This window comes from Temnothorax longispinosus, chromosome 2, assembly GCF_030848805.1.
Source record: "Temnothorax longispinosus isolate EJ_2023e chromosome 2, Tlon_JGU_v1, whole genome shotgun sequence".
Lineage (NCBI taxonomy): Eukaryota > Metazoa > Arthropoda > Insecta > Hymenoptera > Formicidae > Temnothorax > Temnothorax longispinosus.
In genome coordinates this window covers 12,800,956-12,828,511 of record NC_092359.1, presented here as the reverse complement: position 1 = coordinate 12,828,511, position 27,556 = coordinate 12,800,956, and the positions used below count along the sequence as shown (strand labels likewise).

The window sequence follows — 27,556 nt, the reverse complement described above, 5'->3', positions numbered from 1 at the left end:
AGAGGCACTAGCTAACAATTACATTTACAATATTTAACGATTTATGTTACACATTATATTGAGATGAAATAAAACACAAACTAACTCTACATTATGAGCTTATATTTATATATTACATAAAAATTGTGTACGAAACGAGGTGACATACAAAAGTGAACAGATTTACCATAGATTTCGACAAATAAAATCGTAGGTACTCTCTAGTGAATTTCCTCACTTTTGTAATTTTCACCTCAATTCAAGATACCTGTTTTTTATTGGTGCATTGCTGAATTAGTGCACAGTGCACACTGGTGCAGCAAGTAGAGTGAAAAATATACTTGTCCCACTCTAACTATTGCGCTAGTTCAGTATGCAGCAATTCGCGGTATTCGCAAGAACAGACTTAACGACGCACCCGCAACAGCTGCCACGTGAGTTTGGCCACGAGTGGCGTGGAGTTTTTCTTATCTTTAGATCCTTGCAAATTCGCGACAACGCAACGGCGCGCCAGCTGATCTTTGACTCCCGGCTCAATTCAGTCCATTCTCCATTCCGCTTGATTCCGCTGCTATGTTCAAAGCGGACAGTGGCGTGTGATGACTGATGGTCAATGGACGTAACCTGTCGCGCGTTCACATGGTACTTGCAGCGAGACAGCACGACGACGGTCCTGAAGCATCCCGGGTTAATCACGGAGAGAGCGGCACGCCATGAACGCGTTAATTCACACGAAAACGATGATCGCCGGTCGCGGTGGAGTCATTGCTCGACGTACGTGTCACCGTACGCATTACTTCATGTCCCATTATAGATCAGCGCGATTTTGTGCGATAACTTGCAATACTTGTCTCTCCGCGCGCCCGCCGCACGGAGATAATTCCCTCCGTTACATTTATGTAATGGCACGGCAGATAATACACGCGCCCCCGTGAAATTTAATAATCCTTCGTTCAACCCTTCCTCAAATTCCTTCGTCCAATATTTCATTACGATATAAGTCACGTTTAAATTTAAAGAAAAGTCATGGAATAATCATAGGTTATGTTGAATTACTCCAATTTTTTTATAATCTATATATATATAATTTATGTTAATCGTAGAGCGTATCATCTCTTTCGTTGCTCTCCATCTTTCGATTATTTGTGAATTTATTGTCAATGGGATATTTAATAACTATTTTAATTCTAATTTAATTCTAGTTTTCTTTTTATTTTAATTCTAATTTAATTATTTTAACTATTTTAATTATTTTTTTAATTATTAATGGAAAAAGCAGAATAATGGTTATTGTTGTTAAAAGTAACTTTTAATTTACAATTTTACTTTGTACTTTGTAATTAATAAATAATTAGAAATTTTTAATCTCGTTTTTCAGGGTACTCCCCGTTTAAATTATTGTACAGTGCTAATCATACGATGGGTGGCATAGCTCTAATTTATACAGACTTGAGAGAGCCAAGAAGATTATTGCTGGAGCCTACACTGCCACCAATGTACATTAATGATAAAAACGTAACATGTCTACAAATTCGTACTTTTTATGTTACTCCAAGTTGGAATGGTCAAGAGCCATCATCTAAGATCGAAGAAACGGTGAAGAACATTAAAGAGGAGAAAGAACTTAAAGATAAGAGGGTAGACGGTGTTGTAAAAACTAACGAGCAAGAGAAGAAAGCTGTCGCTAAAGTTACCATATGGCAAAAAATTAAGGGCGAAATATTGCATTATTATCATGGATTTCGGTTACTGGGGCTCGATATGAAAGTGTCGGCAAAGTTAATATGGAGAATTTTACATGGGAAAGAGCTTAGCAGGAGGGAGCATCGTTTGGTATGTTAAGTGCACTTACATTGTAACACATCATATTAAAATACTAATCAATCATTTATTCTAACAGCTGATAAAAACGACTGGGGATATGTTCAGGTTGATTCCGTTCTCTGTTTTTATCATCGTTCCATTTATGGAATTTTTATTGCCAGTGGCAATTAAGTTATTCCCTGGCATGCTACCTTCTACCTTTCAAACAGCAACCGAGAAGGAAGATAAACTTAAACAGGCCTTGAAGGTACAATATTGGATTTAAATTCATTATAAAATATATAGAATTTTAGAAAAGTATTACATACATGAACGTAATTTGATAAATGTTTAGAAATTTCATACAAGGCAAATAAATAGTGTATTTCGATAAGAGCTTAACTAAGTATTATTTTAATAAATATCTTTTGTAAATAGGTCAAAATAGAGATGGCAAAGTTTTTACAAAAAACATTAGATGAAATGTCGTTGCAATCATCAGATCACAAGTCTGAGAAAGCTAAAGAATTTGCAGAATTTTTCTACAAAGTACGGACCACTGGCACTATTGCGACCAACGAAGAAATCATGAAATTTAGCAAAGTTTTCGAGGATGAAATTACTCTAGATTCCCTCTCACGGCCACAATTAATTGCTTTATGCCGCGTATTAGATGTGCAAACACTTGGAACTACCAATTTCTTACGGTTTCTACTAAGGATGAGACTCAGAAGTCTTACTGCAGATGACAAAGTACGAAGTGCATTCAACGAAGAGTGTTCTCAATCTTCTTTCAAAATTCTTTTTTTTTTCTAAACTTTCTATTAAAATATTAAATTCTTTTTTTCGTTTTTAATACAGTTAATTGAGAAGGAAGGAGTCGATACCCTAACCAGAACCGAACTGCAACAAGCTTGCAGAGCACGTGCTATGCGTGCTTATGGATTGCCAGAGAACAGATTGAGGGAACAACTGTCACAGTGGCTGGATCTAAGTTTAATTAAAAAGGTTCCACCCTCTTTGTTACTATTATCACGAGCGCTTATGATACCTGAGACGATGCCTATGTCCGACAAGCTAAAGGCGACTATTTCGGCCTTGCCTGATGCAGTTGTGGCACGTACAAAGGGTGCCATTGGAGAGAAAGAGGGTAAAGTGGACCATAGAACTAATATCGAGATTATAAAAATGGAAGAACGCAAGATCGAAGAAGAGAGAAAGGAAAAGAAAGACGCTGAACCACAGCCAGCTATTCTGGAATGCGATACTAAAGCGGATGAAATTACTACCACAGATGTCAAAGTTTTGGAACAAGCTCTGGATTCAATTGGCAAGGTGAATAAATGACATTTAAAATACACATGCAAGTAATTCTTTAATATTTGCAAAATTTTCAATTTTCTATGATCTTTTTAGGATAATAAAAATATGGCTGTCGAAAAAGAGGAAATCAAGGAACTTAAAGAAGAAATGGCAGAATATCAAGAAGATATTAAGGAATTAGATCAAATTAAGGCAGAGACAAAGGGTGAAGCAGATATAGAAAATATCAAAGTATCGAAAGGTGCTAATAGACTATTTAAAAAGGTAAACAAAATGATCTCGAAAATGGATGCGGTTTTGTTGGAGCTTGAACAATCTGAGAAAAAAGTTAAACAAAGAATCGAGTTGTTGGATCCTAATGAGAAACGAGATGTCAAAGATGTTGAAGAATTAGTTAAAATAGACGAGCTGGTTGCAGCCATTAAACAAATCCAAAGTGTACCCGATGACCATCGCTTAAAACGCATAACAGAAATTTTAGGGAAAATTGATGACGATCATGATGGTGCAATAAAAATAGAAGATGTCTTAAAGGTATACAGACAGACTATACATTTTTATTAATTACAATAAGGGCCCGGACACACACTTCTGCACAACGCATAATGCGTAAGCATAAGAAAATTGATTGGTCCATACACATGTGCATAAGGAAATAGACCAATCAATTTTCTTATGCTTACGCATTATGCGTTGTGCAGAAGTGTGTGCTCCCCGCTTAAGCATGCAATATATGGAGGGGTGAAAGTCATAGTAATGTAAGTCAAATTTTTTAAAATATTGACTTGTGTAAATAGATGCAATTTATATATTGTATAGATTGCATCTATACATACGAGTCAATATCTTAAAAAATTTGACTTACACCACTATGGCTTTTACCCCTATATATAATATATAAAAGCATGATTACACAACTCTGTACCTATTTATTAATATAATATTATTTGTATTAATTATTTAATATAATTTTTACAGGTTGTAGAATTAATAGGTAAGGAAGATGTTAAATTAAGTAAAAATCAAGTGGACGAATTGATAGAATTAATGGATAAAGAAGAAATACTAGAAGTAGAGGAACAAATACAAAAATTGGTGGAAAAGGATTCCAAGACATCCCCACAGACAGAAGAGAATATAAAAGTGAATAAGAAGAGAATATAAAAGATGTAAATTTCCTGTAAAATTCGTAATTTATTGCATATCCCCGCAGGGTTCGCAATCTACTACCAATACTATCCTTCTCCTCTCACTTTAACCCTTTGGACCAACGGCTTAACGTCTCTTTCCGAAAGACGGAGCCCAGTTTTCTCCGCACAAGAGCCTATCTTGCACGGAGGGGCGCAGCTATCGGAAAAACATTTCCATGCTTCATGGCTCTAGTGGACTCGAATCTGGTTCCTCATATTACGAGTCTGGCGCTCTACCACTAGACCACACTGCCGCCCTTAAAGATGTTAAACCTTACAAAGGAAACGAACGAAATATAGTTAGCCTAAACATTGACAACAAATTACAGATATTAAAAAATGTTTTCTATTGTAATACAGTTTAATTTTAGTACGCCCAAGGGATAAATCATTCCAACTGTCTCAATACCGTTGTTGTACATTTGTTGATACATTGAGCATATACTCATTATCCGAAATAATAGTCTCAAATTGTATTTTCCTGTAACTCCAACATTGATGTTACAAAATAATCGATTGTTCAATATGTGAAGCAAGATAATGTACAGCAATTTATAATTATTTTTATTTGTGAAAAACAGGGAAGCAGAAACCTATTTATTTAATGTAAAAATAGAATACTGTTTGTGCTTTGTACTATATAAAGCGTTAAATTGGCAAAAGAAATTTTGTTAACAAGGTAATTCTATGTGACAAGATGTTATATTGATTTTGGGGCTCTATATGTACATATATAAAGAAAAGGGAAATATTTATTGCATTATTCTATAATGTTAATTAGACGAAGATCATCTAAGATGTATTATAAAGATATGAATTCAGAAACAACATTCAGAGTGATCCACTTCTTTACTTATACGCATGAAAGTCTAAACGTATATGTAAGAACATGTATAATTTTTTTAAATTTTTATAGGATGCTCTTTCAAAAGAAATAAAATTATGAAATTAAGTGTTCTAAGAAATATGGGGTTTTTATTAAATTTTATATTGCTGCGTTGTTTTATTTTGTTTGTTCTATTTTCTTGCGTTTTGTTGCCTTTTTGCATTTGCTGCAGAAATAATTAATTTTGAAAAAAAGATAGTTTAAAATTTTAATATATAAATCCAATTTAATTATACAAATAATATAAATAAATATTATTTATTATAATTTTTATTATGATTACGATTTTAATTATAATTAAATATTATACATATAATATCATATTGCTATAAAAAACATTTTATAGTTATGTCATTTTACACATATCATCATGAAACAAAAGAAAGTATTTATAAAAAAATATAACAGTTGGTAATAAATATTTTTAGAGATATAGATTAAGAGATACACGTGTAAATTAATATATTGCATGACAATTTAAATTGCATTTAATTATTTCATCATAAATAAAATGTTATTTTTATACTAATACATATACAATAGACATGTTATACATATAACGATCAATTAATCGTCAAATATATTGATCAGCTGTACAATTCTTTGTTCATATTTATTGACATTTTTGCCAAACGACTAAATAATATATTTTACAATGCTATATTGCAAGGAAAATTATTACGTTTAAGTTTCCTTAATAGCATTTTGACGGCTGCAATGAAGTAATCAATTTTGACAAAAACTATTTTATGATATAAACATTTATTTTCCATAGATTTCCATTTTTCAATAGATAAAATATTGATAATATAAACTAATGAATTAACTTTTATCGTACATAAAAATAAAGTTTTTATCAATCTTTTAGTTACATATGTATTTGTTGTTGGCCAATATTAATATAAGTGGTTCACTTAAATCATTTCATCATTAAATTATGAAAATAAATCATTTAAAAATCATTATTTATTATCAAAATGATATAAAAGATATTTAATATATTGTGCGTTTTAATGTTAGGATTTAAATGTATCCTCTACTTGGAATTGGTTAATAACAAAATTGTTTGGATATAAGTGAATGGATAAATAACAGAGTTCAATAATGAATCACATCGATATTACATAAAAAGGCATTTAATTTATGACAAAATAGCAGATTAAACATAGAATTGCAAAGATAGATATAGTGGTGTAGATAATGTGTAGTATATATATATCTGAATATCTGAATCTAAATGCTGTCATAAAACTCCTCTAAAAAATCTTAAAGTTTGATTGACCTCGTTACATTAACAGTGAACACTTAAAAGGCACAATCAATGTCAACAGTACAAAAGTATCAAAATTAAATAGACAGATATTTCTTTTCTTTCATAAAAAAACTACTATTACATACGCATTTTGTGAACTTTAATGATCATTCTGTAATACAATTCTCCAGTCACTTTTCTCTTCGGTCAAAGCTGTATTAAAATTGATTATTTTATATATCTGCATAAATGCACCTCATAGAGGTAGAAAAGTTTTTAAACAAGTGACGTAATTAATTATACAATCAGTCTCTAATTACACAGTCTACCATGTTAAACATAAAAATTTATTTTATTTTTACATCATGGCTTGATATTTCAGATGTGCGAGTAACGGCGAGTAGTGTTAAATGCTACTGCAAAATAAGTCACTGATCATTTTTACTACAAAAAGTTCGAAATAATAAATCAATCTTTTTTCATTAACTTCTATCTTGGTTTTATGCTGTGACTTATGCTAGGATTTATACTTAAAACCAAAATTTTTATTTTGTTTGCATGCAAAATGCGATGTTTTTGCGTAACAAAATCTGATATATAACATGTACAACAAAGAGAAATAATTATTAATGTGTATTACAACTGTTATAAAATTCACTCACACGTTCGAGATATCAAACTGTTATACTATAAAATGCTGTGATAAAAATAACTATATAAAATAAAACATAGCGATATATTTAAACTATGTAAAACATATATATGTATATATAAACAAATTGCTTACAAATTACAAGTTTTCGTTACTTTACAGTGTTATGACTACTTTGGTACATCTGAACTTTATTCGTCATATCAATATTCAAAATATGTAAAAGAACATTGAATCTTATTCGTACATTTTTATAATTTTTAGTAATTTTTAAAGAGTGCTGAAAGCATTCATTAAAGGTTATAAATAAATAATGCAAAAGACAACTAAGAATGCAATTATTTTATTTCAACATGAATGTAATTACATTATTTGCACAATCGGAAAAACAAAACAAATAATCTTTATAAAATATGTATCGGTGATGTTTTCAGTCTCCCCAAATGTATTAACACAATTTATGTTTCAGCACTCTAAAGACGAGTAATTTTGCAAGTAATCTTGCATGCGTTTTCATTATTTTGTGCCATTATAAATATTATAAATTTTGATTAACTCAAATTGTATATGAATATTTTACATATTACATACATGAATATATTACATAATAATATAAACTAGAGAGAGTAATAAAAAGTATTGCTATTAAAATTTCTTTTAATAATTTCATAGAAAACAGGTATAATATGTGACGGAATATACATCAGTTAATATTTAATATATATAAATATATTAGAATAAATTGTGTATATATATATATATATATATTGTAGTGAACAGCGAAAATTAAAAGCGTCAATTCACTGTAAAGTGTCAGAAAACTTTCATTTTTATATAAATACAGTTCTCTTACGCTTAGCTTTCAATTATAGGAGTTGAACCTTCCATAACATAAGCTACACATTGTTTTATGTTTGTTATAGCAAGATGCAGCACTTTGTTTCCTTATTACGTTCACTCCCATCTCCTTGGTTTTCCTGTGCCTTACGAGCAGCTATTGCTCTCATTAAATCAAAGAACACCTGCAACGTGGATTAAATATGTTTTTATTATTTATTCCACTTTCTAAACTAATTTTTTAAACTTGCATATTGATTAAAAATTAAAATATTACTATTAATTAATTAAACATTAATATGAAAAAAGAATGAAAATAATATAATATTACTATCAAATTAATATTCAAATAATATTATTTATAAAAGTTTGCTCATCATATAAAGTAATCTTTAGGGTAGACTTCCGAAAACGGCCCCCCTCCGATTTCGATGAAACTTTGTGAAAAGCTTCGTTTTGGGTTAAAATGAAAGCCCTTAAAAGGAATTTTGGCGACTCCTATGATAAAGCCATTTTTTAAGATAAAATGATTAATTCTACAGAATAGGGCCTTTTCCGAATTTTGATATTTTCTTGCGGTTTTCTTGGTAAAAACCTTTGTTGTGACTCCGACAGTGATAATCAATCGGGGGAGCCCGAAAAATATGCACCCTACCTATTTTTTTTACCTATTTTTACTTTATTTTTGATAAATGTCTAGATTAAGGGCGCATACACTTTCCACGCGAACCGAGGTTCACGCACACCCCCCCGTGCTTTCGGGGGAGGTGCGGTAGTCCCGAAATAGTTCACGCATACACTTTCCACGCGAACCGAGGTTCACGCACACCCCCCCCCCGTGCTTTCGGGGGAGGTGCGGTAGTACTGAAATAGTTCACGCATACACTTTCCACGCGAACCGAGGTTCACGCACACCCCCCCCCGTGCTTTCGGGGGAGGTGCGGTAGTCCCGAAATAGTTCACGCATACACTTTCCACGCGAACCAAGGTTCACGCACACACCCCCCCCCCGTGCTTTCGGGGGAGGTGCGGTAGTCCCGAAATAGTTCACGCATACACTTTCCACGCGAACCGAGGTTCACGCACCCCCCCCCGTGCTTTCGGGGGAGGATAAAAACATAAAGTCATTAAATACAAACAGTATATATTCAATTTATAACATCCTGTAGAATTACGAAGATTTTCCTATATTTTTTATCATTTTATCTAAAAAAAATGGCTTTATCATAGGAGTCGCCAAAATTCCTTTTAAGGGCTTTCATTTTGACCCAAAACGAAGCTTTTCACAAAGTTTCATCGAAATCGGAGGGGGGCCGTTTTCGGAAGTTTATCCAATCTTTATCTTCTCCTGTTAAAACATTTTTTGTTTTATTCATAACATTAGGTTCATTCATATTTCTTTATTTCCAATATTTCATTGAAGTACACTGGCGGACGTTTCGTTTCCTGAAGTAAGGAGGGAACATAGAGGTGCCATTGGTATACTCCTATGTTCCCTCCTTACCTCTGGAAACAAATCGTTGTGTCCAGTATATGAATTATATTTATAAAACCTGTTATTTTAAAAACTGTAAAAATATTAAAAATAAAGTTATGCAATCAAACTAAGAGAATATAATTTATGTAATCAAAAGAGAATCTTTTTTTATTGCAAGCCACAGTAATATCTTTCAATTAGGAGTAAAATGTTTAATGTTTTTCTCTTTTTTTTATAACTACTGATTATTTATAATACAAAAAATATAACTAACTTGTGTGATATGTAACACAGAACATCGACACGTTTATTTAAAACAAAAAAAAAAGATAAAAAGAAAAAAGCATACATGCTTTGCGTAAGCTGTGATAAGCTTTACAGATAAGTGTATCGTTTCATATTTATTTGGCAAATATTTGTAAACTCATTAAATGAATAAAATTTAAATATCTCAAATATCAATAAATGTAAAGAATAATTAAAATATAGATATGCAATAAAACATATCTTTCTTTCAAATAATTAACATCTATTAATATTTTCTAAAAAATGATCATGTAATACAATTTTAACCATATATTTTTATTGCACATCTGCATCATTGTGATCACTATTGAGTATCAGAAATTGCATTAGTAAAATACACTCTATTGACATTCCCTATATATTTCACACTGATATAAATTAAAATTGCCAAGACAGAAAATGCACAGTTCTATCATCTTCTCAAAACATAAAATAAAATATGGTGCAAGAAAAAAAACAGCAAACCTATAGAATAATGCACTTCTTTTTCTTCCTCTTGGTACGGTCTTTACCTCGACCATTGCTTGCTGACTTATCTTCAATTTTACGTGACCTTATTTCACGCATCAAGTCGAAAAATACCTGCAAATGTGCAATGGATGCTGTCTCAAAGCTTTAAGGCATATAAAATGTGCGTTACAAAATAAACGTTATATTTTTCGTATTTTTAAGAGAAGAAAACGAGAATTGTGCGCATATATAAGCAATAGCACAATACATAGTGATATAACAATATATATATAAATGGACATAAACTGCAGAATTAAGCTTATTTAAAAATGCATATTTCGTGCAATCAATTCATTATGCGTCACATTACATTGAGGGTGAAAGTAAAAGCAACAAGAAATATATGTGAATACATCTACTATTTTCAATAACTACATTGGTATATATGTATATATGTTTGATGAAAAAGTGTTCTGCAGTGAAACATCTAATTTATATTACTACTAATAAATAAAGCCTAATAACAAAAAAGATCCCACAAATTCCTCATTTCACTAAAAACAAAATAGAGAAAAACTTAGAATAAAAAAGTAATATCAGTTACATTTTTTAATGAAGATAATATTAATATAAGAAAAAAAAACTATATATATAAACTATATATATATATTATATTTATTATAATTTTATATATGGCTTGTTAATAAAAATTAAATAAAAATTATACATAATCAGGATTTTACCTTGTCTACATTTTCTTTTGTTTTAGCGCTTGTCTCCACATAAGGAACACCCCATTGTTGGGATCTTGCTTGAGCTTCGGCTAGACTAACCTTCCTTTTTTCTTGCAAATCACTTTTATTTCCCACTAATAAAAATGGAATGTTCTCATCATTTTTTACCCTGAGAATTTGTTCTCTATAGAAAAGAAAACAGTTTTTTTCTATTCATATGGAATGATCAATAATATATTATGAAATTGTTATTTATTAAAATGTTCCAGTAACTTTGCGTCGCAAAAGAGTGCTTGATTTTTATCAAACTTTACTGACCTAAATTCCTGTGTAGCTTGGAAGCTGTCATCTTCTGTTATCGAAAATACACAAAGAAATCCTTCCCCACTACGAAAGTAATTGTCTCGAATCGCTGCATAATCCTCTTGTCCTGCAGTATCCAAGATATCTATTTGTACCTCTTCTCCGTCTAATACAACTTTTTTTCTGTAGGAATCCGCTTTTGTAGGTTCATAATCTTCAACAAACTGATTTTAACATCATGATTAAATTTATGAGAAATCAATATATTTCTAACGTAATAAGACTTAAAAATAAAACTGTCCTAATAGTTAGGGAGCTGGTGGCCAAAATTTCTATATGATTTGTTCATGTGGCAGACATTATTAATAGCGATAATTGTACCATAAGAAACATTAAGGACCGCGTCTGCCACCATGGTAGCGCTGCATTGTCAATTGACAGCGCTTCGAATTTGTAAAAAAAAAAGGGGGTACTATATAATTTGTTCATGTCTGCCTCTGAGGCTGATGTTCAGAATCCTTCTGAAAACGAAGAAAATCGAAGAGGCAGACATCCAGGGCTCTGACTTTTGTAGTAATCAATTTTTTAAGCTTTTTTTATGATTTAAAAAAGTGTATATGAAGTGTACACTTGGCAGACTTGAATTGTTCGATTAAAGACAATGTGAAGAACCACAGAAAAATGGTCTGCCAGCATGTTGCCTCTGCGTTGTCAATTGACAGCACTTCAAAAATGTTAAAAAAAAAAGGTGTGCTATATCATGTGCTCATGTCTGCCTCTTGGACTGATGTTTAGATTTCTTATAAAAACGAAGAAAATCGATGAGGCAGACATCCAGGCCTCTGATATTCCAAAGGCAGACCATTTGAATATTTTTTTGAAAAACTCGACGCTCGCGCCAAGCTACAAGTAAAAAATTCTACGTCTACAAAATGTCAATAAAAATAATTAATGTTACATATAAGCAATCGATAGGAGCGATTTTCAAAACATATTTCAAATATTCGGGTTCTAACTAAGTCTGTTAACTGTCGTCGCAGATACAAAATAACTGCATAGTTTGTCTTTCTTTTATTGGAGAGAAGTGAGTGAGAACGGTATACATACATAAATATTTATATTATATACACATGTTTATAAAGACGCTACGGTGAAAATTTAGACGTCAGTTACCGGTCTGTCTCTGGCTCACCACGCCAGCATGGAAGAGCCAGAGAAACGTTGCGTTTTTTGCCAACAACCAGAAGCGAGTAAAATTATTTTATTTACTAATAAAACGTTTGAAAAATGTTTAGATATATAATGTAAATTTTGTGCTATAAATTTTCTTGAATTTTTTTTCCTTTGTAATACTTGCCATCGAGCAGCCACCGCGTCTCTAGATTATGTTCGTATGTGAAACACAAATTTAAACACGTTGTGTATTTTTTAGATGAAGAAGGTGACATGAACGAAAGCGCCGACATCAGTTATCAATCGGGTTCGAAAAACCGGCACAGTATCTCGGACGACAGCGATGACGACGCTTTTTAAATTTATTTGTTTTTTTTTTACTTTAAAGACTATAAACTATTAATAATAACAATAAACTATAAATTATTAATAAACTATAAACTATTAATAAACTATAAACTATTAATAAACTATAAACTATTAATAAACTATAAACTATTAATAATAACAATAATCAGCCGTAATACCAGCTTTCCCTTGATTCCATGAATTTCAAAAAATGTATGTACAGCTCAAAATCAGTGAGCAAAATGTCTGCCAAATTTTTTTCGTATTCAGGGAGTCATAATGAATCGAATGGACGCAACTAGAACCATGAACAAATGACTTAGTAGAGCTTTTTTTTTTTACATTTTTACAACTACGTCCCGTGATAATGCAGAGCCCTGAGTGTCTGCCTCATGGATTTTCTTCGTTTTCAGGATGATTTTGACCATCAGCCCCAGAGGCAGACATGAACAAATGATTTAGTACCCTTTTTTTTTTACAAATTTAAAGCGCTGTAACGCAAAAACGCAGCGACGTAGGATCTTAATTGACTGGACCAAATCGATTCGTATTGATCTAAACTTTAATCCCTATCGATATGAAACATGAACAAATCATATACCGATTTGGCCACCAGCTCCCTAACTATAAAGTACAGTGACTCACGAAACTGATCAAATCACATCACTGCTTGTTACGAATTTCTTTTAAAAATTCATAAACAAAGATATCTGTAGCATAATCATAGATATTTGTTTGCTCATATGTTATATTAAAAGTCGTTTTCGTCGATTACCTTTTTTAAATTTAATTAATTATAGATAATTGTTGTGTAGTACATTCAATCAGTTTCGTGAGTCACTGTATGATGTTTATCAGAAGAGTAGGTAAACAGAAATTTGAAGGATGAAAATTACATGTTTTTTGCTGAATTAACAAAAATAAGTAAGAGCGCTATTTATAATCAAAATCTTTTTTTATTTTTAAATTATGTTGTTTTTTATTTTACCTCGTCGTACATGAATTGTAACGTTAGAGCAGACTTTCCAACACCTCCACTTCCAACCATTATGACCTTATGCATTGCTTGAGTGGCTCCTGGCTTCCTCGACATTTTTTAGATAATTACCTTCAATTAAGATAAAGTGGTCACTAAATGCCGGCTATATCTTAAAAGTGTACAGTGATAGAATTTTACGTCTGCAATATTTAAGACTTTCCAAACATAGATGTACTTGTAACATTATTTATTCACATTATTTGCATTATTTTTATAAATCTTTTTTCAGGGATCAATATATATATCTGTACCTTAGTACCTCTGAGAATCCTATCTCCAGTTTTTGTCAAAATGGAGATAATACTTTTTCCAGTATACGAGGAGCTATAAATTGTATAATGATAAAAGATCTTATGTCCATTATTACTAGTTCTTAAGATACAATGTTTAGAAAAAAAGTCATATTAAGAATTTTTATAGTGCCTTAATTTTGATCAGGTACAGCCTGTCATTGGCAGTTGTACTATTAAATACGTCAGTTAAATTTTACTTTATTAAAAACTCAATAAATCAAGTTGCTACTTTCATTTTATATCTAAAGAAATACACCCTTTTCCTATTTAAAACTTCAAACCCTGTTTTCTCTAAATTCATAATAATGGAGATATAATTCTTTATATCTAAGGTACATATATCTATATTATATATATATTCCCATTATATAATAACAATAAGTGAATAACAGGAAAAAAAATTATAACCGTACAACGCGCATATACACCTTCTGCACCTCTTCAAAATAGAAGTCTTTCTGATAGTTATCTTAATTAAAGCGGAGCAGAAATAACAATGGCAGGATGTGAGAATTATGTTGTCAGTGTGAGAAATCTAAGACTAGGATAAAGAGGGAATATAGTTTTATGCGTGTCTCTCAAGTAATAATATATTTTCCGAGATATTTTCTGTACCACACAATATATGGCATATTCTCTATATTTAAAACAGACAATTTAGAATATTAGAATATTGTTAAAAATAGGAAACTTCTAGCATTTGTCTGTATCGGTGTCACGACTAAATATCCCGGACATAATATCCCGCGACAAAATATCCCGGTTTTATTATCCCTGCGATAAAACATCCCGCGACAATATATCCCATGGCAAAATATCCCATAGCAAAATATCCCCTGGCAAAATATCTCCTGACAAAATATCCCAAGGATGCAGAAATAACTGTTACATACATAGATACACATTAATCATTAAAGTACACAAATAACGCAACAAAGTAACACATGATTTGTTCTCATGAACTGTGCGTGGATTGTATTGTGCGCGCCGTACCTGAGGTAGAGCGCCGAACGCCTCGATATCCCTATCCCGACATTCGGTTATAAACAATAATAAGGAACGTGTACTGGTGAATATATGTCTGGATGTTACTTGCGATACGGTTGTCAGTCAGTTACATCTGTTAGGATTGTGCGGTCAGGTGTGCGATGTCTTTGAAATTTGTAAGTAGTCAGAAGGGGAAGCGACAATTAGTGCTTCATGGTTTTATTTATGGTGTGCATCGTGAAAATACTGATGCTTGGGATGCGTGGAAAGTCCACGCATGTACTTTGAACGCACACTATGTGTCTAGTTAAATAATAGTGGAGCCCCCCGCGGGGGCGGAACTCACTGCCTCCACGCATACGCTTTTCACGCGTGGAAAGTTTTAAACCCATGTGGCACCTCGTTTCGCGTGAATTGGGATATTTTGTCATGAAATATTTTGCCAGGGGATATTTTGTTATGGGATATTTTACCAGGGGATATTTTGTCATGGGATATATTGTCGCGGGATGTTTTGTCGCAGGGATAATAAGACCGGGATATTTTGTAGCGGGATATTATGCACGAGATATTTAATCGTGTAACCGTCTGTATCGTATACTTATAAAAATTATATACTTTGTCAATGTTCATCAATGAATAAATGATTCCAAATGTATTATATTCTGTTCCTATAGCATAAAACAATAACACGACATCAAAATAAGGAATTTAATGACAGTTTTTTAATATTACAGCAAATAATGTTGCACAGAAAAACATAATAGGTATTCCAGATACGCTGCTGTCAAAGTGGCGGTGTCAAACCAGAAAAAAAGAACAGGAAACTTTACTAATCAAATTAAATCGTACATACAACACCCACTGCTCAACACACATGTCATCTACTATTCGAGATTCGTCGAGATTCGATTTTCGCCCACGTGAAAAGAGGAGATCGAACGGGAAATAGAAGAGACGTGAGAAACGAAAGAGACGCACTTCGTGGACGTGCGCGACGTACGCTCTCACACTGTGGCCGCGCTTTAATTCGCTCGCTTCCTTTCTTATCTCAGCCGCGTTCCGATACACGGAACAAACGTTTATAAATAATTTGCGACGAGACACGTAAGAGAAATAACGGCGGATCGCCTCGCCTCGCCTCGCCGCGCCGCACCCGAGTCTCTGTTCCGTCGCGATTATCGAGCGGCACCGGCCTCGGGGCAAGACACCGCGGAGGTTGTCGTGGAGCGTAACATGAGTAACCGAGTAAGGCGGTGCCGCGCTACCGGAGGGACGGACGAGCGGATACCGCGAAAGCCGGACGGTTGTTCCGCGTCGGGAATACGTCGCGGCGACGTTTCGCGCGAAGCGAAATCGAAGCCAAGCCGCGCCGGGCCGCGCTCGTGCGTATCGCGCGATAACGAAAGAATGCTGCCCACTCGATAAATACCTCTGAAATATTCGCGCAAATTCGGGAGTGCCTCTGGCTCCGTGGACGTTCCGTGAATTCTTTCGCGGCCGTGTAACACTGTGACACACGCGTTGCGTTGGTTTACTTTCACGCAATTGGATAGTTGCGACGGTTAAGTACCGGTGGCGCCACCATCGCCGCTGATTTTCTCGTGAGCGCGAAGTGCGGGAAAAAGTAGATAGTCGGCATGAGGCAATAATAGTCACACGTCCGACGTCCGAGTCAAATAATAGGTAGTATTATTATTAACATATTATTACTGATATGTTCATTAGTCGAATACTTTTTGAATGTAGACTAGTGTAGATGAGCGCACCATTTCTAGGGGCGCATAATAGGCCAGTAAAATTAGCTCGAAAAACACCGAATATCTACAAAACGGATTGACAAGCCAATTTTTTGAGGGTGAGTAGAGGGTCGTAGGAGATGCCCAAATTCACAAAGTTCCAACAAAATTTCCCTGTGCGTCGGCGGCAATCTTGAAAATAGGGGTGAATATTTAAAGTTTGAATATCTCGGCTTCTATTGGTCAAATTTTGTTCTTTTTTTTTAGTTTTGTAGGGAAAAATATTTGCTACAACTTTTGTTCAAAAAAATTTTTAATAGCTGTCAAGGAAAAAAAGTTAAAACCAAAAAAGTGCCGTCAATTAGGGGTTGAACAATTTTATTGACACTTATATCGCCCCCTGTTAGTTTGATAAAAAAAAATGTTCCAATAAAACTTGTAGAGGATTCAATTCTCTACAATTTTCGTATATATTTTTTTGCGGTGGCTCAAAAAACACTAGAGATAGAGAGCGCCAAAGTTGAGTGTATCTAGTAAATGCTCTTTTTCGTGGGGAAAATTCGCGGTTTTATTGTGAATTGTCTTTTCCGCGAACTGTACAGTGTTATTGTGTGTGTGTTGTTTGTGTGTATTATTGTGTATTATTTTCGGTTAGTCGTCATCTGTATTTCGAGCGTTTCAGAGTAAAATTTCTCGAAAATGAGCGAGTATTTTATTTGTATAAGTCCATATGCCAGGTCAATTGAGCATTTTTATCGAGGTTGATGGCTTAAGTTAATGTTTTTTTATGTTTTTGGGGTCATAGAACAGGAATCTGTAAATAGTTGTTTCGTAAGTTGATGCAATAAAAAGTTATTAACAATTTATTTGTTTATATTGCCCTAGCGATCAAACTATACATCTTATAAAAAAATAAACTAGAGAAAATTTGTTCCTCTTTTTACGACGAACAAAATGGTATTTTAATTTTTCCAAAATCTTGATTATTGACGGAAATGTGTCAATTTTTATGTAATTACTGCCTACGCGTCACGGAGTACCCTAGGCGTGCGCGCTCGCGCTTAATTGTAATAAAAGGAGCAAAAAAGCAAATTAAATTAAAATTAAAGGAGCAAAACTCGTGTGGTACAATCGAGCGCGAGCGCGCACGCCTAGGATACTTCGCGACGCATAAGCAGTAATTACCTAAAAATTGACACATTTCCGTCAATAATCAAGATTTTGGAAAAATTCAAACGCCATTTTGTTCGTCGTAAAAAGAGGAACAAATTTTCTCTAGTTCATTTTTTTATAGGATGTATAGTTTGATCGCTAGGGCAATTTAAACAAATAAATTGTTAATAACTTTTTATTGCATCAACTTACGAAACAACTATTTACAGATTCCTGTTCTATGACCCCAAAAACATAAAAAAAACATTAACTTAAGGGGATGCTAAAGTGACTCAATTACCAACAATTACAGTCAAAGGTCTAATTTTGAAACGGCTTTATAGATCGCAAAATCCTTTTACAGGAGTAAAGTATAGGTACTAATGAAGGGTGGGAATGTAAAATAATTAGTAATAATTGAAAAAAATTAAAAATGTTGTTACCTCATTTTCTAATATAAACAGTTGTATAAGTAATATGTACGAAATGAAATGTTCCCACCCTTCAGAAGACGTGCACAAACAATAACGTACCTTTGAAATTGAGATTGAAAGCCTGGAATAAAAATAAGACGTTCGAAAAAATTATAACCTATAACCATGTCTATCCTTGTCTATCATCATTGTCTATACAAGGACAGATATAGAATTCGGTCGGTAATACAAACGGCTTTAGGATCCCCTTAAGCCATCAACCTCGATAAAAATGCTCAATCGACCTGGCATATGGACTACCGACGAGCCCCATAAAGCCCCGGACACACAAATCGACGGAAGACGTAAGACGTAAATCGTAAGGAAATCCACTAATCAGAGTCGACTATTCCCCTCTTCTTCCCTTTTAAAGAGGGGAATAGTCGACTCTGATTGGTGGATTTCCTTACGATTTACGTCTTACGTCTTCCGTCGATTTGTGTGTGAAGGCCTTAACCTGCAACTACAGTGATTAGCCAGCGGCGTAGCCAAGTCTTCCCAACCTCACCTCGACCAAAAAATGTCTGCTCTATTACCGCATTTTCACTAAAATAAACTAAAAAAATAGCAGCGAAATCTCCGGTAAACTTATATATTTTATGGTTGCATCAGATTCTTCGAAATCTAATGTACAAAAAGCAATGTTTTTTCTCACTTCATCTAATCGAAAAATGCGAAAATATGTGATTGAAACCATGATAGAGCCTTCTTTTTCTGGTCGTCTGTATGAAGTAATGCAAAATTTGTGATTTTTGAGATCGATTTTCTAGAGTAAATAGTCGGTAAGGAGCCGATTATAAATGTGTATTATAAATTAGACATCACTATAACTTTAGAACGGTATTCGCGGTATTCAAGTCCAATCTTAAATTTTAATTATAGAAAGATTTACCTGAAGACGCTGCAAGGGCTATTTTATTACTACTAGACAATTTAGATATCACAAACGCGCGCGCTATTTAGCTTTAACATATTATACTATTACTATTATACTATTAACCCTTAATACATAAAACTCAAAATATACGATGACAGATGCTCACGAAGTCAAAGCAATGAGAGAACCAATCAGTATCGCGGAAAAATGTTAACAATAAAATCTCTTTATGCTAGAGGTTTGTTTGCGTCGCATGCCCCACCATACTCCTACTCACTCCAACGCACTCCAAAAACTTATCTGCTCCAATCGCCACCCTTTACCCGTGTCAAGTGTCTCTGGTGTATATTGGAGTATGCGACGCGAACAAACCTTAGGTCTACAATGCGAGTCGTAAAGTCGTGAGTCGTAAGATTTGACCAATTACAGTCGATTATTCTCCTCAAATTCGATTGTGATTGGTCAATTCTTGCGACTCACGACTTTATGGCCGGTATTCATAATCAGATCTTATTTCAAGACCGTCTTAAGTAATATCTTAAGATGCTAATACGGCTCTGTGATTGGTTAATGACATCTTAAGATCGTACTTAATGCTAGGTCTACAATGCGAGTCGTAAAGTCGTGAGTCGTAAAAATTGACCAATCACAGTCGATTATTCTCCTCAAATTAGATTGTGATTGGTCAATTCTTACGACTCACGACTTTATGACTCGCATTGTAGACCTAGCATAAGACGGTCTTAAATATAAGAACCGACTATGGGTGCGTTCCGTTTCACGCATGAACCGCATGAAACGCAGCGCATTGCATGAGCGCATTGTCTCGGTCCGTTTTTCCTTCCTTCCCACCTAAATAATTCTCGCGCATGGACCACGCATGGACTACATCATCTCGGGAGCTGAGGCAGCTCATGCGCTCTCATGCGGCATGCGCTGCACAACATGGCGCGACATTGTGGTGGGAGAACGTTCCCATGCGCGCATGAATGATGGAGTGAAACGGAACGATCTTGTGCGCTTCTATGCGTATCATGCGTGAAACGGAACGCACCCTATGAATACTCACTAATACTCAGAATACTGGCCTACGACTCGCATTGTAGACCTAGCATTATACGGCTTTTTTTAGCAGTAGATAGCATCTTATAATAAACTTAAGACGATTTTAAATATATGTATAAGATCGTGTCAGGAATATTGTTCTTGCAGTTTTCAATACAAGTAATGATCATTTCTGGTATACTTCCTCATTAATGGTTTTTCAATTCCTTATTCCGTATAATCTTCCTTTACTACTGTATTAGAAATTGTTCTTTTATCATCAGTTTATTATGTATTACATATTATTAATTTATGAATTGTTGTATTAAATTTACAAATTTTTTAATTTTGTTTGCGTACATTTTTGTCACGGACCTGACTAACCCTAGGCCCCCTGTTTTCGAATCGTGAATCCGGCACGGATAAAAATAACATAACCTGCAAAGTAATAACCTCCGTATGCGTATATTTCGTAGAAATTTTTCAGTGCAATTTTATGATGATTTAATGAGAGTAATTATTTCAGCGGTGGAAATTCAAATTTCTTTTCATCTGAGTACCGGTATCGTAATATGATATCGTCGAATACCGATGCTGAGAAAGAAATTGAAGATCCTGTCGAGCGGATGCTGAAGAAAACCGGTTGCATAGAATTGCACTTTCAAGTTCAAGTACGTATATTTACAAACAATGTTTACACGGCCCGATTTACGCCGAAGTTATAACATCGATATTGTAAGTACTGACGTTAAATACCGTGTAAACGCTTTTTTACGACAAAGTTATTACATGATGTAATAACTTCGTCGTAAAAGAGCGTTTACACGGCATTTAACGTCAATATAGTTATAACGTCGATGTTATAACTTCGGCGTAAATCGGGCCGTGTAAATAACGTAGTATATATCGATTAATTTTAATTGAAGCTTAATTGATTTGATTATAATTTTAAAAGAATAATAAGAAACTAAGTTAACTTTATGTTTAACTTTACAAGTTAAACAAGTTGTAAGTCAATTGATTGTTGTAAAATAAATGGTCTCTGAATTATATTAGCGTTTCTAATTTTATCTAATTTTATCTAATTACTAATTGATTATATTTTCAGGAATGCATAGCCGAGCATCAAGATTGGAGAAAGTGTCAGAATGAAGTGAAAAAGTTTAAAGAGTGCATGGCTAAGCATACAGAGCAACAAAGATCAAGACGTCAGTAATAATTATTCGTTTGTAAAAAATTGTAAAAAAAGATGTGGTTGATAAGTAAATATATCAGATCCTTCTTATCTCCTGCTTGGAATGGAGAGAAATGTAAAATGGTTCTAGTGGTTCGGTCAGATTTAAGTATGGGAAAAGGTAAGACTGCTGCGCAGTGTGCTCACGCTGCTCTAGAATGCTGTCGTCAGATCATCAATAACGAAAAGAGAAAGCCAATGTTTGAGTATTGGTTACGAATTGGACAACCTAAAGTTGTTGTTCAAATATCAAGCGAAGAGAAACTATTAACCTTAGCAGATAAAGCTCAACGGGCTGGTTTAACTACCGCCATAATAAAGGATGCTGGTAGAACTCAGTTGCAGCCTGGTACAGTTACAGTTGTTGGTATAGGACCTGGCGCGAATGAAGTTATCGATAGCCTTACATCAAGATTAAGATTATTATAATTATATGTATTGTATATAAATTTATATGACTTAAAAGTAATATTTGTTATTAAAAAATCAAGTTTTTTCTTAAATATCAAAATACATCAGTCAATGCAGGATGAACAATTCCATAACAATATTTAAAAATAACATTATGAAAGGAGTTATTATAATTTTCTAATAAAGTTTTAGGAAAAAATTTGTCTTTGTATAAAATGAAAATTTCAAAATTATTAAAATAGATATCCTTTTAAGACAATACAAGTTCCTTAAATACTATATAGCACTATATCGTATATATAATACATATATTGTATAGAGAGAATATACAAAATAAAATTGATTATTAACTGAAATTTAAATTGCATTTCTTAATTAAATGTTATCTTGTTACTGAAGAGATCTATAAATGGTAGATGTACAAAAAAATGTCAAGTTAAGTATATAAAACAATTATTATTATCAAGTTGTATGATACATTATCTATTCTGGCAAAAAGATTAATTAAATATTTTTCCTCCATGGCTGGATCGTAATGACGTGATATAACAATTTTATTATACTAAAATATTTGCTATAATACTACTTCCCTCATTTATCTACAAAAAGCATCTCAAAACATGTTTGAAGACACGCATACTTTTAGAAATAAATTATATACATATATATTAGACATACTAAATTCATAGAATAATTTGTATAACATGTCTAAATGTGCTCTTCAAAAAAGTATGCTTAAAATTATAAATATAACTCGAACATAGATAACAACCACAAAGAAATAAAAAATAAATTATATTAAATTGGTTTCACTTTATATATATATATAGTGAATGTTAGAAATATAAATTTATCATAAAAATTTTACCGATCCCATAACATGTACATATATATGCCGAGCATTAAAATATTCTCAAGAGAATATATACACACAATCATATCATAAGTTATTACAAGTTTGAGCAATAATAGTATGACAGGAAAACACGCTTACAGCTAGCGTAAACTCGCATATCAGATCGTGTTTCAATCTTCGTATATAAAGTATATTTATTTAACAATGTGCAACTAACATGTAAACTTACTTGAATAAAATCGGAAGAATGTTATATTGGTGCTCTTTCACTTTCTGTGTTTGTGTATGTGATCATTATTTATAATATATGTTGCCTAATAACAAACTGATGACAATTTAAGATTATATACTTTAAAAAAATTGAATTTTTTATTAAATTAAGAACAAGAATAGATATGAAAATATTTTCCTGCAAAACATCAAAAATACTATTTTTTTTTAATCAGCTTCTTTGCCCAATTTGTAAATATTCCCTTAGCGGCACTGTTAAAAGAACTATCAATTAATGTATTCTTTTAACTTCGAACACTGTGTTTCTCTACTCAACTTTCAATTTCTTTAAAATTCGATTAAAATCAACATAAAAAAAATTTTATTTCTTTTTTTATCGCTAATTGCTCAAAAGCTATTGGCGTCTTGATATGAATTGATTAAAGAATCTATAGTTAAAAGAATGCCTGGTAATTTTGGAACATCGTATTTCTTGCTATAAGATTGCTATTAATAAATCAGTCACATACGTAACTTTTAAACCACTCTGCTTGAAACAAATTGTGTGTTACGAAAGTTATATGTAAGTATTTTATTTCCACCATTCTTATTCAAGCGCACATTGTAATATTCTTGGTATGGAATAGACATGGAATAATTACAAGATGTAATGACGAATTAAACGCGATAGCATCAAAAAAGTATACTTTGTTCTGAGATTTTCTTTACATTTACAATCGAGGTTTTAAGAATCTTTTCTTTTTATAAAACCAAGATGTATAAAATGATTAGAAATAAGCAAAAATTAATATTATTTTAAATTCAAGATGTATGAATATGATATGAGTAAATAAAGTGGCAGTTTGGAAAATAAATTTTAGAAATTGTATATTATTTTGTACATATAAATTTTTATCCTAGCGCATAATCATACGAGTCGACTAATCGTCTAAATTAGTGATGTGTAAGAATGCACCAATATTAGATGCATATCGTTCTTCGAATGGATAAATATTTAAAACCTTAACTTTGTAGATATAAAATTACTGATAATTAATACTGTTAATTATGAATCTATACATCAAATCGAAAATTATATTTGTTCATATAGCATACTCATATCATACTCATTTACTTCCGTTGTATCGTCTATTGATTTCATATCACATGATCAAATTTGACAATTGATATATCTCTCTAATTATAAGATGTGCACAATATTTCAGTTCAGTAGCACATATTAGAGTATTATTCATTCTATTAGATTGACCATTTGGCAAATGTACATCACATCACTTGTAATTAAAAATGTCATCAATTCAATATTATTACTTCCAATGGACGAGTATTAAGTAATTATTTTACCGAGTTCTGGCGGCTCTACATAATTATTTAATACATGCGGCGCTTCGTTGAATTCATCGAGTTCATCACCATTATCCGCACCTTGCGCGAGTAAAAAATATTGTTCACTTCTGGTGGGCCATAATAAATGAGCCATTACACAATAAGCGAAACAGTCTGCCGAGTATGTTATACCTATAAATTGGTGAAATGCGAAATGCAGGTAAAAAATTAATTTCAACATTTTTACAAACTTCACTTACCTAACAACAGCTTAAACCTCCATAGTGCGCTTATTTGAAGCGCTATAAGTGCTATAATGGGTAAATATATGAACCAAACTAATGACGATGCACCAAAATGAAGGAGAAAGTTCAATTTTTGAGTATTATGCTCGTATGTCATGGTGTTTCGAAGTTCATATAGAAACCATACCATTATGGCACTTCGGAATAACAATATAAACCATCCTGGCCAAGTTTGATATTCATCTATGTCTTCGATAATGTCAACTTCTGTCTGAAAATAAATTGTAGTACGTTAGTAAAATAATTTACGCTTGCTGCAAACTGACGCGTGTGCAATTAATAGAGAAAGTATACATAGTTACCATATTCCACACATATAATAAGATGTGTACAACTCCATAACAAAACCATATAGCAAACACCAGTGGCTTCCATGTTAATTCCATTCTTGTTACTGCCCATCCTTTGGCAAGTAGGAGCAATAATAACATAAAGGACGTCTAGAAATGTATAAAAATAATTTAATATCAAAATTGTGTGCTGATAACACCAAACAATCGCTACCTAACGTTTAAGTTTCTAGATGGATAGTAATCATAAAGCCATATTTTGGAAACATTAAGAATAAATGAATTATGTTTTCTAACAAACTTAAAAGGATTAAAAGATATGGCAATATTATATAGAGAATGTGTTGGATTGCTTGAATTTAATATTTACAGTTTAATAAAGCGTCCAATATTTACGAAAAGATGTTATCCTTACCCGTGACAGGATATCAAAAATATCACCTGCAACTTCTAATTGCTCGTATCCTACTCCGTCTAGTGCAAATTTCAACACGTGTATCAAGATTAAGCATACTGCCACGAATTCTAATAATAAACTAGCAGTGAACAATCTTGTTACAGGATGCTTTTGCAATCTCACTGCATACAACTGCAGCGGCACCAGGATGATGTAACACACGAAAAACAGCAAGTACAGTTCGATGGTATTCTGTCTGTCGTACGAGAACTGATAAGTCAAGCTGTTTAGGCCACTGACGTTCGGATTGCCGTTCACCAGCCAGATGTCGTATTCCAACTCGTCGTGCCTGCTATAATACTCCCACTGGCAGGTCGTCTTGTTTCTGTAGCACGCCACCAAGCTCATGTACCAAAATCGCGGTTGCCAGAAGTCCTGTATAATGTACGTAAACTGATGTCCCTTCACGATATTCCACACCGAGTCCTCGTCCGGACATAACTTGTCGCGAGGACACGGGACTCGCCTTCAAAGTACAAAGTTAACGTTAGTTGGGACCTGAGCAAGATGACTGACTTATAATTTTGAGACAATGTTTTATTAAACCTTTGTTTTTAGTAAGGACCTGAGCAGAATGGCTGACTTATAATTTCAAGACAATATTTTATACTTTAAATCTTCGTTTTTAGTAACACAATACTGTCTTGTGTCTTAAACTTAAGTACGAAATGTCGACATTTCTAAGATTTGAGACAAAGGCCAGTACTGTGCGTTAAACATTGTCTTGAAGTTATAAAGTCAGCTATTCTGCTCAGGCCCTTATGAAATATCGGGTGGTGCGCAAAGGCAAAGGCAAAGGTAAGAAATACCTCAAGAAGTCCTGGCCCTCCTCGTTGCAGTCCGGATCGTAGGAGCTCTTCTTCAGCGTGTTGAACATGTAGGCGCACGCGGCGCTCTTGTCCGCGAGTGTCCGATTACCGTAGTACTCGAGGAAGTGGCCGCGGTCGAGTATCGCCAGGGTGATCGGCACGTCGAATTCCGTCCGCGCGGTCACGTTGCCGAATATGTATCCGTACGAATCCTTCTGCCGATGGCGGTCGGTCTTCTGGAAGCCGAACTTGACGAGGAACCGGAAGAACTCGCGCGTGTCGAACGTGCCGGTGATGTGCGTGGAGCGGGCGTACTCCGGGCGCAGCGACAGGCAGAGCAGCGCGGCGCAGAGGACGCGCACCAGCCGCCGACCGGCGGCGGTCATTTTTCAGGGCGCGCGGACGCAGCCGATCCGCCGATTCTCCCGGCCTCCCGTCGTAGATACGCGATCGTACTCGCGGCCCGCGTCCGTCAGGAGCCGTCGGCCACCCTCAGCATCTTCCGCCGCGAGATCCCACGCAGCTGTTGCCGCACGGCACGCGACGCAGACGCTTCCCCGCGCCACTCATCGAGACGCGACGACACTGGCACTGGCACTCCCCCGGGGGCATCTCCGTTCCGACATTATTGTCGTCGTTGTCGTTGTTGTTGGCGAGTCGTCGCCGCCGCTGGCGATATACGCCGTATGACTCGTATGAGCCGTATCCACGAGAGATAACCGTCGGTTCGGACCTGGACGCGGAGAGAGAAAGGGAGTAGTTGATGACACACGCCGTGTGTACTCTCCCTCGACACTTTGAACTCGCCTTTTCCTATCGATTTTCCCCACCCAAACAGACCGTCCGCTCCGAAGAGAAACTGCCGCTTCCCGACATCGTCCGGTTGAAACTTTTCTTGGCGCGTGTAATTTTTTTATTTTTGCGGTTACGCAGGAAAACTGGAAAACAAACAGAAGGTTTTTGTTCCGGAGCTCATGCGAATTCGAGCTACTTCAACACGAGAATCTCTTTTTCTCCCTGGAGATTCGGTAGCTTTTGCCAGCAGCTAAAAATACAGTAAATACAAAAATACGACGACGCTGAAGGACGCGACGAGCATGAATTCACCGCGTGTGATATTTGATATTTGATCTAAATAAATTGCGAATCGCAAATTTACTATTGTAATATTAATAAGAATAATGACCGAAGCATAGCGTTGTCTACTAGCTCTCTTATTCCGTGTTTGTAACAACCAAAATCGTTGTGCAACATTACAAACAGTATCCATTTTTACGCAAGAATGCAAATACATTGCTCCCGAAATAAGGATGATTTCAT

The 27,556-nt window shown here is 34.1% G+C and overlaps 4 protein-coding genes across 13 annotated transcripts; 2 read left to right on the top strand and 2 right to left on the bottom strand.

Moving 5' to 3' along the window:
• Window positions 1-237: 237 nt before the first annotated feature.
• On the top strand, window positions 238-4,291 carry Letm1 (Leucine zipper and EF-hand containing transmembrane protein 1). 2 transcript variants are annotated; one of them, XM_071798037.1, is made up of 7 exons: window positions 238-765; window positions 1,358-1,812; window positions 1,880-2,050; window positions 2,221-2,535; window positions 2,644-3,117; window positions 3,199-3,639; window positions 4,084-4,291. In XM_071798037.1, the coding sequence occupies exons 1-7, from the start codon at window positions 693-695 to the stop codon at window positions 4,267-4,269; spliced, it is 2,115 nt and encodes a 704-aa protein (XP_071654138.1). In that variant the 5' UTR covers window positions 238-692; the 3' UTR covers window positions 4,270-4,291. The 2 variants fall into 2 exon arrangements, with proteins under 2 accessions (XP_071654138.1, XP_071654139.1); XM_071798038.1 differs by having other exon boundaries at window positions 245-753.
• Window positions 4,082-16,613, bottom strand: Rala (Ras-like protein A). Of its 6 annotated transcripts, XM_071798049.1 has the most exons (7): window positions 16,465-16,535; window positions 14,004-14,076; window positions 13,702-13,821; window positions 11,208-11,416; window positions 10,899-11,073; window positions 10,171-10,287; window positions 6,302-8,107 (listed from the first exon to the last, which is right to left on the bottom strand). In XM_071798049.1, exons 3-6 carry the CDS (start codon window positions 13,804-13,806, stop codon window positions 10,171-10,173), a joined length of 606 nt encoding a protein of 201 aa, XP_071654150.1. In that variant the 5' UTR covers window positions 13,807-13,821; window positions 14,004-14,076; window positions 16,465-16,535; the 3' UTR covers window positions 6,302-8,107. The 6 variants fall into 6 exon arrangements, 5 of the variants coding, with proteins under 5 accessions (XP_071654150.1, XP_071654148.1, XP_071654149.1 ...); XR_011735521.1 differs by lacking the exons at window positions 10,171-10,287; window positions 14,004-14,076 and adding an exon at window positions 4,082-4,568 and having other exon boundaries at window positions 7,939-8,107; window positions 16,465-16,612; XM_071798047.1 differs by lacking the exon at window positions 14,004-14,076 and having other exon boundaries at window positions 16,465-16,613.
• Window positions 16,614-16,828: 215 nt separating this feature from the next.
• LOC139825385 (uncharacterized) lies at window positions 16,829-21,684 on the top strand. 4 transcript variants are annotated; one of them, XM_071798056.1, is made up of 4 exons: window positions 20,375-20,497; window positions 20,707-20,762; window positions 20,844-20,988; window positions 21,426-21,684. In XM_071798056.1, the coding sequence occupies exons 3-4, from the start codon at window positions 20,890-20,892 to the stop codon at window positions 21,531-21,533; spliced, it is 207 nt and encodes a 68-aa protein (XP_071654157.1). In that variant the 5' UTR covers window positions 20,375-20,497; window positions 20,707-20,762; window positions 20,844-20,889; the 3' UTR covers window positions 21,534-21,684. The 4 variants fall into 4 exon arrangements, with proteins under 4 accessions (XP_071654159.1, XP_071654156.1, XP_071654158.1 ...); XM_071798058.1 differs by lacking the exons at window positions 20,375-20,497; window positions 20,707-20,762 and adding an exon at window positions 16,829-16,890; XM_071798055.1 differs by lacking the exon at window positions 20,707-20,762 and having other exon boundaries at window positions 20,339-20,497.
• A 714-nt stretch (window positions 21,685-22,398) lies between these two features.
• On the bottom strand, window positions 22,399-27,030 carry LOC139825377 (integral membrane protein GPR180). Its single transcript, XM_071798043.1, has 5 exons — window positions 26,237-27,030; window positions 25,386-25,893; window positions 24,983-25,120; window positions 24,636-24,891; window positions 22,399-24,567 (listed from the first exon to the last, which is right to left on the bottom strand). Exons 1-5 carry the CDS (start codon window positions 26,620-26,622, stop codon window positions 24,377-24,379), a joined length of 1,479 nt encoding a protein of 492 aa, XP_071654144.1. The 5' UTR covers window positions 26,623-27,030; the 3' UTR covers window positions 22,399-24,376.
• Between the last annotated feature and the right edge of the window lie 526 nt (window positions 27,031-27,556).

Excerpts from the sequence above, each read along its gene's own strand:
- LOC139825385 (XM_071798058.1), top strand. The coding sequence starts at position 20,890 with ATGATATCGTCGAATACCGATGCTGAGAAAGAAATTGAAGATCCTGTC. Across the intron at positions 20,989-21,425 it reads AATTGCACTTTCAAGTTCAA|GAATGCATAGCCGAGCATCA; the intron begins GTACGTATATTT and ends TTATATTTTCAG.
- LOC139825377 (XM_071798043.1), bottom strand. The coding sequence starts at position 26,622 with ATGACCGCCGCCGGTCGGCGGCTGGTGCGCGTCCTCTGCGCCGCGCTG. Across the intron at positions 25,894-26,236 it reads GAGGGCCAGGACTTCTTGAG|GCGAGTCCCGTGTCCTCGCG; the intron begins GTATTTCTTACC and ends TGTACTTTGAAG. Across the intron at positions 24,892-24,982 it reads TATTATATGTGTGGAATATG|ACAGAAGTTGACATTATCGA; the intron begins GTAACTATGTAT and ends ATTTATTTTCAG.
- Rala (XM_071798047.1), bottom strand. The coding sequence starts at position 13,806 with ATGTCGAGGAAGCCAGGAGCCACTCAAGCAATGCATAAGGTCATAATG. Across the intron at positions 11,417-13,701 it reads TACAATTCATGTACGACGAG|TTTGTTGAAGATTATGAACC; the intron begins GTAAAATAAAAA and ends TGTTAAAATCAG. Across the intron at positions 10,288-10,898 it reads CAAAAGAAAATGTAGACAAG|GTATTTTTCGACTTGATGCG; the intron begins GTAAAATCCTGA and ends GCACATTTGCAG.
- Letm1 (XM_071798037.1), top strand. The coding sequence starts at position 693 with ATGAACGCGTTAATTCACACGAAAACGATGATCGCCGGTCGCGGTGGA. Across the intron at positions 1,813-1,879 it reads GCAGGAGGGAGCATCGTTTG|CTGATAAAAACGACTGGGGA; the intron begins GTATGTTAAGTG and ends TTATTCTAACAG. Across the intron at positions 2,536-2,643 it reads GTCTTACTGCAGATGACAAA|TTAATTGAGAAGGAAGGAGT; the intron begins GTACGAAGTGCA and ends TTTTTAATACAG.